The following is a 12,832-nucleotide window of genomic DNA, read 5'->3' as shown; positions in this document are numbered from 1 at the left end:
CCAAGGAAAATTCTGAGCAAACGCGTAACGTCAATGATTTGGAAATTGTAAGGTTTTTCTCTTTCCGTTCAAATACTATGTTGTCCTCTGGCATATTTTCAGCAATATCTTTTGTTTTACATTTTATCATGTGAGTAAATCAATCTGGTAATGGCAAGAAGTATATAAATTGTGCAATTGGAGAATTGTAGGAGGAGTTTAATGCAAGACAGACTGATACGAGTGGAAAGGAACTGCTTGTAGAATCAATTTAGAGACAAACCACTCCAGTAGAGGTGTAGTTTCATTCAGCTGTTTTCATAACATCATTACACGAAGCATCACATGCTGAAATGAAAAAGGGGAATAGTTCAAACATGGAGAGTTTCAAATATAGACCATCTTTTTCTAATCAGATGTCAAATCGTAAATCCTGAGCCTTACTGCACATATGATCTTGTGAAAGGTTTTTGGTTTTTTTTGGTACCAAAATGGTTGAAGTGTAGAGGTAAACAGAACAAAGAAAAGCGCAATAAGTAGCCTTGGCCAGCCCTATGTGCAGAAGTAACTGGCAGAATTAGATGGTGGGATAGAAGTGTGTGCCCACAGACCATCCATTTTCTGGTGTCCTGATTGGAATTTTCTCTTACTAGGCAGTTGTTAAAAGTGGGCTTGTTGCTGTTCTTTCTCCCAGCTAAGATGCTTACTGGGCAAAGTTCTATTTGGTATGGTTAATTCTCAACGGATGATATTTTGTCATTAGTTAACAGTTATGATATATTTGTACATTTTTCATATAGAATATTGTGTATGTGTATGGTAAAGAAGCACTAACCTATATGCTACTCTAAAACGGTTTTATTAACATGAGTTTGAAATAGTAATTTTATCCATACAGCTATGGGAGAAAGATTGGGCCCTATTAGTAATAAGAATGATAAAATTATGACCTGTCTCTCTTCAGCTGTTTTATTCATATAATATTTGAGTTTTTCTAGGAAAAAGACAAATATATGGTACCTTCATTTTCAAGCCTTTTTGTGAGCATATTGAGAATTGGAAAACATCTGGATATTTCCACACGGATGATCTCCCAGGCACACCGGCTATATTGCTTTTCTTTCAGGAAATTGTCTATTGTCTGGAAGTATCTCTTCAGTTTCAGGCTAGTGAGCAGGAGGGTCTCATTTCCTGGGTAGGTTATCTCCTTTTCCATCTCACCACTCAAACACTGCTCCAGCTTCTCAATCTGCTGATGAAGTCCATTTTGGAATTGCTTTATGGAAGTCCTATCCCAGGCAGCTTGGGTGAGGTTGTTGTTAAAGATATGGAAGAGCTCTTGAAGGATCTGCTGGATGGCTACCTTGGCATCCTCTTGCTGGGACAGTCGGATCTTGAGAATATCTCTGGGCTTGAAAGCTGTCCTTTCATTTAAACACTGGAAGGGAAAGTTTCCACCCATTTTCTCCAGACGCTCTAAACTCTCACTGTTCATTCTGGTTTGTAGAACATGAAGCCTGTTACAGTCCAGACATGAGATTTCACTGGAGAAGAGCAGCAGGAGGCAAAATTGCAGCAAACTCCTGCTGATCATGATGATGTCTTAGGTTCCCTGTGTTTGTGCAGAACGTGAGCACCTGGTGCCTGTTCAAGGTCTTTCGTAGAATTCTGTGGTTTAGACCCATGTCTCTGAATGTAAATATTATGTAGGAGAGAGTTTTTCTTTCATCACTTTCTAGTTTTCAAGGTATTCCGTGCCTGAGGTTTTTGCATTCAGTTTCCTACTTTTTATTTAAGGAAGTGAACAAACAATTGGAAGAACAAAACTGAGAAGAGTCCCTTTCTAAATATCAATAAAACCCTACATTTCTTTCCTTAGGTTCGCCCCTTCCCCATTAGATAAAGAAAATGTAAAGGGTAAGAAGAGTGATGATTAACAGTTGTCACACAGTTACAGGTTAGAGTAGGGACCTTTCTGTCTACTCCCAAGTACCTGTAGCTAACATTGTTAGGTATGAATGTCTGTTACCTTAGTGCATTGAAGTGATAACAATGGATTTGGGAAGATGCGGAGGGGGGCGAGTAATGCAGAGCTTCTTTTTGCCAGATCCTGCAGATAAGAGCAGTGCAGTGATGTTTAAAGCTGCTGTTCCTTCACTTTGCCAGCAGATGGGAAACTTTCCCTCTCTACAAAAAGAACAGGAGTCCTTGTGGCACCGTAGAGACTAACAAATTTAACGGGCACAAGCTTTCATGCCCAAATAAACGTGTTAGTCTCTAAGGTGCCACAAGGACTCCTCGTTCTTTTTGTTGATACAGACTAACACGGCTACCATTCTGAAACCTTTCCCTATCTGGTGTGACACTGAAAATCATATGTTCTAGCTGTCTCCTTCCTTCCTTCCAAGCTTTCCAAGGGACCTCTGAAAATTTGATCAGGTATGGAAAGAATTCCTGTGGGAGACTGAGGCCAGACAACTATTAATCTCACGCAATTTCCTGGCCATTTGAAAAATGAGGGAGGAAAAACCTTGTGTGTAAGGATTACCCGGGGATGGGCAGAGGACACTGAGAAGCTCTACTTAGGAACCTGACACCATCTGTGAAAAAGCAGAGGAACAGGTTTGGTTGAATTGTATGAACATGTTATCTTGTGGGCACTTCTGAGTACTGTAGTTCCCGGGGATGTAGTGTCCAAAAAGATGATATGGTAGGTAATAAATATGGAAGAGAGCCTGACATAAATGAATGAGGTTTATAGTTTCAAATGTGATTTGACTTTTCACTATTTGTGCTTTTTTCTTATTTCAATGTGGTTTTTTTTTTTCTGGTCTAAAACACTGAAACTGAAGTGGTCTCTTGAATGAGCAACACATTCTGTGTCAAGTTTCCCTTTCTGTTTTTCATGCCATAGCACTGTCATGCTGGAGTTTCCATCAGTAAAGGAGGAATGGTTTTCAATCCATTTATATTAATTTTTAAAAAGGAAAGGGAGAAAACATAAGAATATTTTGGTTTATTAGTTCTGTCACATCTCACTCTCCCATCTCTTCACATGCTTTCTTTTATCATCATACAGAGTTTGTGCCCAAATTACTTGGAAGTGTCACTTTAAAGAATGAAGTTTATTGTATATAAATATACTGTATACAGGACCCAACACTTATACACCCCAGTCTCCCATGGGAGTTCTGTGTGCGCATTTTGTGGCAAATTGAAGCTTAGGAGGGAATATTTAAAGGAGAAATTTAAAAAGCTGAACCATAACAAGAAAAGCTAAAGTAAGAAAGCAATGGAAGTAAAGACACAGTCTTTCAGTATATTTGCATCAGCAATTAGCCTGTTTTCTGGGAAAGATTAGATGCAGACTCAGCTGGGTGAAATATTTGCAAGAATTTGATGAAATTGTGTATATTTAAATTTCAATTAAAAAGAGCAGAACTTTTCGGGGATATTTTTTCCCCTTTATATGTCAACCATCTTTATTTGTATGCATAATTAGAGATTAATTTGGCTCCCTTTCTTATTTGCAAATCTGCAAATTAAGGTTTTGTTAATGTTTATTTAATGTTTAATTTGCTTTGACTATTCCCTATTCATAATTTACTTCTTGTTCTGTATGATGGTTCACCTAAGTCGATGTAATTATGTCTCTTCTCTGACTGAATTCGAAGGCAACCAAAACTGCTTTCAAGATGGCTTTTCTGGAGAGAATCCTCTTTAAAATGTGTATTTACAGAAGTACTTGTTAAAATTTGTCTTTACCCAAATGTTCTTTTCTAACAAACTCACATGTACAAATATTTCTGAAAATGTTTTTCATAAATGTTTAATAAGTCTCAGATGTTTAGGCTACGGCTGAAATTTGTTGTTTGTAGTCTATTGTTGACTGATAACTCTCCAGAGCACTATCTTTGTACTCAAAATGTGGTAGAGAGGTGGATCCTCACTAGATCTGAGCCAACAGGCAGTTTTATTACCATATTTTTAAATGTTGGAGTTAGGGTAATTTTTAGTCAATACATGTGTTTTGTCAATATAAATGATGAACTGCAACAGAAGGATGCAGGATGGCCCCAAGTGACTGTGATCCAGGCCTATAAAATGCCTGAACTGTGGAGGAAACTGAGGCAAGGAGTTTCATGCTGGGTTTACTATTTTTGTGTCCTTCAGTCAAGAGCAATAGAGTGTTAGACTCCTGTGCAAAGTGCCTGGGTGTTCTAGGCTCACCTACTATAAGGTCATTTGAAGAGGTAAACAAGAAGGCTCACACCTATAGATGTACTTATGGTAGAAGACATGTTAAGCTGTGAAAATATTTTGGAGGTCATGTTGGTCCTGCGGGTTGAAGGCTGATGAGCTGCAGGACTCTATTTCCAGCAAGAGGTAATAGAGTGAGAGTCAAGGCCTAGGAAATGTGCAGGAAGGCCAAGGGAAGAAACAGGGCTGCTGCTACTGAGACTCAGGGAAGGTGAAAGTTCAAGTGAGGTTCAGTATCTGGTAAGCTACCAAGAGGGGGGCCAGGGAGATTTGTGATATGGAGATAAATGGGCTCATGCCTACAAGACTGGGAGATGAAATCTGTGAGCTGGGTTACAGAGCTAGGGATAAGTGCATACAAGCTTGATTGATGGAGGGGGTAAAGCAGGCTCTCACAAGCTTCATCAGTGGGAGAGAGTGAGAAGGGGCACAATGAAACCTGCTTGATGGTGGGGATTTGAAGGGCTGCAGCAACCTGTATGGAACTGAGAGGGAGGAGCACAGGTTCAAGAGTGATGTTTAGAGGTGGCACTGGGAAGCCAGTCTGTGTGCACATTGTTGTAATTGCAGATAGCATTCCAGGCATCAGGGAGTCCCCACATGTTAATACCCTGTATGCGGTATATGAAAGGGTTGCATGCCAAACTGATTGAGGGTGAGGGGAGATGGCTGTGTTTATGCAAATTTCATTTATTTGAGAGGGGGAGGGGCAAGCAAGCCAGGTTGGTGCAGGGGAGTGAACGCAAATCTAATCTGGGAGATGTGCGGGGTGTATGAAAATGTGAGTGGTGGTGGTTGGTGGTAAACACAAACCTGATTACTGCATGGATGCATGCAGTTGGGGGGAGATGGGAGTAGCCAGGCAAATGCAAACCTGACTGAGGGAAGTGGGTGGGGGCAAGTGGGGCAATTTGCCCTGGGCCCCACAGGGGCCTTCACGAGAGGCTTTTCAGGGCCCCTGGAGCAGGGTCCTTCACTTGCTCCGGGGGCCCCGGAAAACTTTCATGGGGCCCAGGGCCCCGGATATTCTTCTGCTCCAGGTCTTCGGCAGCGGGGAGTCCTTCCGCTCTGGGGCAGAAGGACTTCCCGCTGCCGAATTACCACTGAAGCGGGGGCCTCCCGCCGCCAAAGACCCCAGGCCCCCTGTATCCTCTGGGCGGCCCTGTGGGAAGGTGCACTTGACCCAGCTATCAGGAGCTATGCTATCTGGCACAGAAGGATGATTTAGTCTAGGGTGGGCACATACAAAGGAGTCAACTGCGGGGGAGGAGAGGACATGCAAATCTGCTGGGAATGCGTGTGGGCACACACTTAAAGGGGGTCGATTGCTTGTAAATATATTGTGGAGACGTGCTGGACACATGGAATCGTAATTGATTTTAGGTTGGGGGTGTTTGAATGCAGGCTAACCTGATTTTGCAGGGACATAGATAGGCTGGTTACAAATGAGTTTAATTGGTGTGTTTTTGGCAGGGCATGCAAGCTTGACTGGTGAGGAAGGCACCAAACTACCCTCTCCTTACGTAACCATCTTCTACACCAACCATCCACAACTACCAGTGTTGGAAAAAAATAATCTAGTAAAGGGTAGAAGAGGAAAAAGAGGTAGAGATCCGTATGGTCTGTTACAGTGGAAAGACTAATTATTACACAGTTCATATTTTTTTCATATGGAAGACCAGTGAACTTGAGATTCATCAGTGTATTTAAGTGTGTTCCCAACTTGAAGCACGAACTCCAGTGGGATGGGTCTCATGTGCTTAAGTACTTTCTGGAATTGGAGTTTTAAGGATGAACAATTACAGAGTTGGAGTTGGTTTGGGGTTTGTTTTTGTTTATATAGGTGTTTAATACAAATCACTACTGTTGGAGGCTCCCATTTTGCATGATATAATATTTTATTTATAAGCAATAAATACCTATGATGTCATAAATAAGAAGAATAAATAAATAGTAAACTGACATAAATATAGTGTTACAAATCTAGTAAAATGATCTGAATATATTTCCACAATGCACAAATAGAATAAATAGTAGCAACAGCTTTTAAAATTCCACCTCATCTCATTTTACATCAAGTATAAAATATTAATTTATTTCAGTTAGTATTTTTTAAAAGGTTGGTATTTTAATATCTAAACTTCTTTGTGAGTTTGTCCTATAGTTGAAAACTTTCTAATTCCTCTTGGATTCTCTTGCCAGCACTGAGGCTGACCTGCTTCTCTGCTAGGAAATAATTGATATCTCTTCACTTTCATCCTGGGGAGCTGAAAGTCCTTTCTTCCTTCCTGGTTAGAGAGTCCCACCTTCCATCACTGCAACCAAACATGTCTCCAGATGCCCAGCTGGCTGATGAGTCTATGTTGGACTCTCTGAATGGAATTCCCATCTCAGGTAGCTTGGGAGAGATTTTTTGCAAAAGCAGCAGGAAATATATTGGAAGATTTCTTGGATTGTCAGGGACACTCAGAACTTGAGAACCTCGTGATGCCACCTGAAATCTCTCTTTGTTCTGACATTATAGGAAAATTATCCACACCTCTTTGCTTGGAAGCTGTTCCAGTTCACATGTGTTATGCTGTTTTACTGTGGTTATATTGCATGTTACAGTTCAGAGGTGAGATCTGATCAGAGAAGAGTTGAATCGTAGAAATATATAGCAAACACCTGTCAACAATATTTCAGGTCCAACCCTTTCTTTTAAAAATCTTAATTGTTTTGTAACTATTTTGCATCAATATGCTTCAGTCTGCATTTTAAAGAATGAGTAAATGAACAGAATATTATCACATAAAATGTACTTTGTGCAGCTGGAATTCCATAATAGAGTGAATGTATTGCATAATATGTCAAGTGTTATGGAGTGTTAGAAATGACTGTGGGAAGAATCAGCAGAGAGGAGGGATTCCACTGCATCCTTCTGTTTTAACCTCAGTAGTTGCAGCATCCGGAGCTGAAATGAAATTGGAAATAGTTGTAGCACAGCTTTAAAATAGTAAGCTGAGATGAATGTCATGAGATTCCCCTCTGCTCTATACAGGTAATGAAGTAGTTCGAGTTTGAAGAGTTTGTACAGCTCCCAGGTGCTATATGACTGCCATGTTCCACCAGAGGAGGGGGTACATTTTGGAGGTGGTGATTTTGTCATCCTTGATATTTTCATACAGTCTATTTTTGCTCTCATTATTTTCATATAATTGTGTTTTGTCAATATAACCTGTAGGCTCCAACTACGTGAAGGAATGAATGAACAGAGAGAGATTTGGGCAGGAAAAGAACTTTGACAGCTGATGGCTACAGCTATTGGAAAAAACTGCACCATAAGAAAGGATAGACATTTGTTTTAATAGTTAACTCCTTGTAAGTGCCTCTAAACCAACAGGTCCTAAACCAAGGTTCATGAATGAGTAGTAGTACATGGAGTACTGGGTCATAGTCTAAAGAGAAGTAGCAGTTCTCATGTTCCTTTAAAGACAGCTAACATTATTTAATGCATTTCTAGTACTACCTTTCTCTGTAAGCATTTGGTGTACCTGCCACAAAAATGTTACCTGATCTTGAATGGGAGGGGAAATGATCATTAGAACAATTTTTGTAAGATTAGGCCCACATCATGAAATATTTGAGACCCCCTTAGATAGAGGACAGAGGGCAAAAGCTTCTGCAATGCTGCCATCTGTTGACAGTGAAGAATTTATAGTCTCCTAATAGAGACTCCATAGTTTGGATTGTGTTACAAAAGGGATTTAAAATGGGACATATTCCTGTTTTTTTCCCAAAGGCAGGCTGCCAATCAGTGTAAAAATTCACACAACTCTTTTTTTTTTTTTTTTTTTTTTTGCTATTTGAACATTTAATGTTTTTTTGACTACTTTTAAATAAGAAATCTCCGGATTTAGTGTCTGGTTTAAATTAATCCTAGACAGTGCTATGACTGACTAACAGCTCTTCAAAAATACTATCTACATACCCAAACTTGGCAAAGAGAGAGATCCTTACAAGATTTGGTCCAATGGCTGGTTTTTGTTTTTGTTTTGCTTTCAGGTAATTGTTAACTGTTGGGTTTATGGTAATTTTTAGTCACTATTCACAGCACAACTGAAATTTTGATGCACTATGCTCATACAGCTGGTGGTTGTTGGTGCAACATGCAGTCCATAAGCACTCACTCTTGTTTTGGGAGAGCAAAGGGAAGCAGCATCAGTTTACATGCCTGAGTGACAGGAGGGCTTGGGTATGTACAAGCCTGATGCTGTTTGTGAGCCAAGTGTACCAAAACATGACTGATGGAGGGGGAAAATTAGGGCTACACAAGCCTCCTTGGTGGGGGGGAGTCTGCACACATGGAAACCTGACTGATGGGAAGCCAGTTCACACACATCTAGGGGAAGGAGAGAACAAGCAACTTTGTACCACGACAGCCTGAAGTCTTCCCCTTGCAATGCCAGTCTCTCCATCACCCCTTTAATTTCATCACAATGAGCTACTGCTCGAAACACCCGCAACTACAAATGTTGTGGGGAAAAATAATCTGGTAACAGGCAGATACACACAAGTTGCAGAGTTGAGGTTGTGGAGTGTGGTCTGTTGGAGTGGTGAAACTAATTACACTGCTCTACAGCCAAAATGCTTCTGAAATAAATGTAGTCCAACTTTACTAATTCTGGGTCACTGAGAACGAAAATGATGCTTAAAATTGTTGATTGGCTCTAGTTTTCAAGATATGCTATTGGGTCAGTATATACGACCCTTGACTTGGGAATGGCGGAGGATGAGTGAGTTATAAAGGGAAGGGATCTCAATTTAAACCAAAAATGACTAAAATACATCTTTGACTGGATCGATGAATAAATCTATGACTGGGTTTGGACAGTACTTGCTTTTTAGGCAATATGACTGGGTTTGGACAGTACTTGCTTTTTAGGCAAAACAATGAATGATGCAATCTGAAGTTGGTATTGCGTCATACATGATATGAATTGCATCATGTTATTCCTAGAAGTCATGGATGATGCAATCATAAAGAAGCTTACATCACTCTGCTGAACAAATTGCCCTATATCAGCTCTAGAAATCATACAGTGTCATGCTCTTTTATTTGTCAGTGTTTGATTTTGCAAAGGGACACATTTCTGTTTAGCCAAAGTGAGCAGAGATGCCTCGTACTTGTGTGAACAGTGCAGATAACTTCTGCTATGTTTGTGGTAAAGTGACTTTTGCATCACAAAAGCACAGTATAACCACTCTGGTTAAGAAAGCCTATCACCTTTCTTTTGGCTGCAAAATTGGAGATCAGGACAAGAGGTGGGCCCCACACATATGCTGCAACACTTGTGCAACAAATCTTCGCCAGTGGTTGAACAGGAAAAGGAAATCTATGCCTTTTGCAGTGCCAGTGATTTGGAGAGAGCCAACAGATCATACCAGCAATTGTTACTTCTGCATGGTGCCTCCAGTTGGGAAAGGTGCGTCAAAGAAGAAAAAGTGGACTGTGCATTATCCAAACATTCCATCAGCTATACGCCACGGAGAAGGACTGCCGGTTCCTGATGCACCAGAATCATTCTCACTTGAGTCAGACGAGGAAGAGGAAGAGGATGAAACTTCTGGTCCTGAACCATCCATGTCACAGGACCCACATTTTCTCCCATCCTCCTCCTCTGAACCACACCTCATAACACAAGGTGAACTGAATGACCTTGTCAGGGATTTGGAACTACCCAAGAGTAAGGCAGAGCTGTTGGGCTCCAGACTACAAGCAGTGGAATCTCCTGGCAGACTGTCAGGGCAAATGGAGCCCATCAATGCTTGCAGACTATTGCTGGACAGTGACAAGAGATGCTCCATTTAACGAATACAAGAGACAAGCCAAGAAGCGCCGAGTAGACACTGAATAGGACTAAACTATGCACATAATAGTTTTTTGCCTTTTGTTTCATAATACATTTTATTTATATAACCCTTTTGCTGATTTTTAAAGTGTTACATAAACAGGACAGGTGAAATATTATCATGTAAAGCAACCATAAACACATGAAAAGACCTAGGTTTACAATTTATGATTAAAACTCTACTATCTACACAATATACATAGACATAAAATGTAAAAACTTAAATATCTTAAAAACAATAGCCAATCAGTTGTTTTAATTGTCATATTTAAATTCAGCACATCAAAATACATAATAAATAGCACATTTTATCTCTGAAGCAGATGACTTCTCAAAAATTGTAGACCAGTGTTGCCATAGCTGTTTTTCTTATGGAGCCACTGGTGAATCAGGGTTTTGGAAACATGCTAAAGTATGTTGTAAACATAGTTTCATCACTTCTGTCAAAGGAAAGCTTGTGTACTTAAAGTTAGGCAAATGTTTACAAGTCCTTTGCTGACCTGGAGTCTTAAGGTAAAATGAGATTTTTATTGGGTCTCTGTTTTTTTTTAAAAATATCTAATACAAATCACTACTGCTGTAGGTTGCTATTTTGTATAAATAAATATTTATTTATAAATATTATAAAACCTCTGAAAAAATAATTAAAAGCAATACATTAATATTGTCAATAAATATAAATGGACCAATATAAAAACACTTTTACAAATCCAGTAAAATGATCTGAAAATATTTTCACAGTGGAGGAAAAGAATATATATTTGCACTACTTTAAAATTCAAAAGTGCCTAAATAGACATGACCTAGAAACTGGGATATTCTTGTTTCTTTGTTATCCTTGCAGCAAAATACACCTCCAGAAGTTTCCCTTGCTTATGAGTCCATGTCAGGCTCTTTCCATGCAACAGTCGTTCCAGGCAGTGAAGGTATTTAGCATGAGATGTAGGAAATCCAAGGAAAATTCAGAGCAAACACATATCAGTGATTAAGAAATAGTAATGTTTGTCTCCTTCAGTTCAAATACTATGTTGTCTTCTGCAATATTTTCAGCAAAATATTCTGTTTTACATTTTCTCGTGAATAAATCAGTCCAGTAATGACAAGTAGTATATAAATAGTGCAGCTGAAGTTTAACAGTTTGCTTAGTTCAAGATGGACTGAAGAGAGTCTCAAAAGGTGCTTCTTGTAGAATCAACTTAGAGACAAAGGACTCCAGTGGAGATGTGATGTCACTCAGTGGTTTTCAGAACATCATTACTTGAAGCATAATGTGCTGGAATGAAAACGGGGAACGGTCAAACATGCAGAGTTTTAAATGCCCAATATGGGCCATTTTTTTCTAACCAGATGTCAAATCATAAATTCTGAGCCTTAGTACACTTATCATCTTGTCACAATTTGTTGTTAATAAGGCTAGTTATGGTAAACAAAACAAAGAAAAGCAGAATAAGAACCCTCAGCCATCCCCACGTGCTGAATTAGATGATGGGATAGAAATGTGTGAACGCAGACCCTCCATTTTCTGGTGTCCTAACTGGAAAGTTGTCTAATGAGGCAGTTGTTGAAAGGGGGCTTCTCACTGTTGTTTTCCCCAGCTTAGACACTTACTGGACAAAGTTATATTTGGTATGGTTAGTTATCACTTAATGATATTTTGGTCATTAGTTAGCAGTTATGATATATTTGTATATTATTCATATAGAATATTGTGTGTGGTAGAGAACAAAAGAAGCACTAAGTTATATACTACTCTAAAAAGATTTGAATGTGTTTGAAATAACTGTATGCATAATATTATTATGGGAGAAAGATTGGACCCTACGTATTAGGTGTTATAAACCTATCAACCATCTCTCCTCAGCTGTTTTATTCAAATAATATTTGAGTTTTTCCAGGAAAAAAGAAAATATGGTACCTTCATTTTCAAGTCTCTTTGTGAGCATATTGAGAATTGGAAAACATCTGGATATTTCCACACGGATGATCTCCCAGGCACACCGGCTATATTGCTTTTCTTTCAGGAAATTGTCTATTGTCTGGAAGTATCTCTTCAGTTTCAGGCTAGTGAGCAGGAGGGTCTCATTTCCTGGGTAGGTTATCTCCTTTTCCATCTCACCACTCAAACACTGCTCCAGCTTCTCAATCTGCTGATGAAGTCCATTTTGGAATTGCTTTATGGAAGTCCTATCCCAGGCAGCTTGGGTGAGGTTGTTGTTAAAGATATGGAAGAGCTCTTGAAGGATCTGCTGGATGGCTACCTTGGCATCCTCTTGCTGGGACAGTCAGATCTTGAGAATATCTCTGTGCTTGAAAGCTGTCCTTTCATTTAAACACTGGAAGGGAAAGTTTCCACCCATTTTCTCCAGACGCTCTAAACTTTCACTGTTCATTCTGGTTTGTAGAACACGAAGCCTGTTACGGTCCAGACATGAGATTTCACTGGAGAAGAGCAGCAGGAGGCAAAATTGCATCCTGCTGATCATGATGATGTCTTAGGTTCCCTGTGTTTGTGCAGAACGTGAGCACCTGGTGCCTGTTCAAGGTCTTTCGTAGAATTCTGTGGTTTAGACCCATGTCTCTGAATGTAAATATTATGTAGGAGAGAGTTTTTCTTTCATCACTTTCTAATTTTCAAGGTATTCCGTGCCTGAGGTTTTTGCATTCAGTTTCCTACTTTTTATTTAAGGAAGTGAACAAACAAT

At 39.6% G+C, this 12,832-nt stretch overlaps 1 protein-coding gene and 1 pseudogene across 1 annotated transcript; both read right to left on the bottom strand.

Annotated features, from left to right (window-relative positions):
* Positions 1 to 283: 283 nt before the first annotated feature.
* Positions 284 to 1,573, bottom strand: LOC115653518 (interferon beta-like). Its single transcript, XM_030566888.1, has 2 exons — positions 1,000 to 1,573; positions 284 to 327 (listed from the first exon to the last, which is right to left on the bottom strand). The coding sequence occupies exons 1-2, from the start codon at positions 1,571 to 1,573 to the stop codon at positions 284 to 286; spliced, it is 618 nt and encodes a 205-aa protein (XP_030422748.1).
* Positions 1,574 to 11,962: 10,389 nt separating this feature from the next.
* Positions 11,963 to 12,613, bottom strand: LOC115653517 (annotated as a pseudogene).
* Positions 12,614 to 12,832: the final 219 nt, after the last annotated feature.

The sequence above is a fragment of the Gopherus evgoodei genome, chromosome 6 (assembly GCF_007399415.2).
Source record: "Gopherus evgoodei ecotype Sinaloan lineage chromosome 6, rGopEvg1_v1.p, whole genome shotgun sequence".
Classification (NCBI taxonomy): Eukaryota; Metazoa; Chordata; order Testudines; family Testudinidae; genus Gopherus; species Gopherus evgoodei.
Note: the sequence above shows the minus strand (reverse complement) of the source record. Positions and strands in the feature narration are given on the sequence as shown.

Coding starts and splice junctions, on each gene's coding strand:
- LOC115653518 (XM_030566888.1), bottom strand. CDS start 1,573: ATGATCAGCAGGAGTTTGCTGCAATTTTGCCTCCTGCTGCTCTTCTCC. Junction 328..999: donor AAAAAGGCTTGAAAATGAAG/GTACCATATATT, acceptor TTTTCATTTCAG/CATGTGATGCTTCGTGTAAT.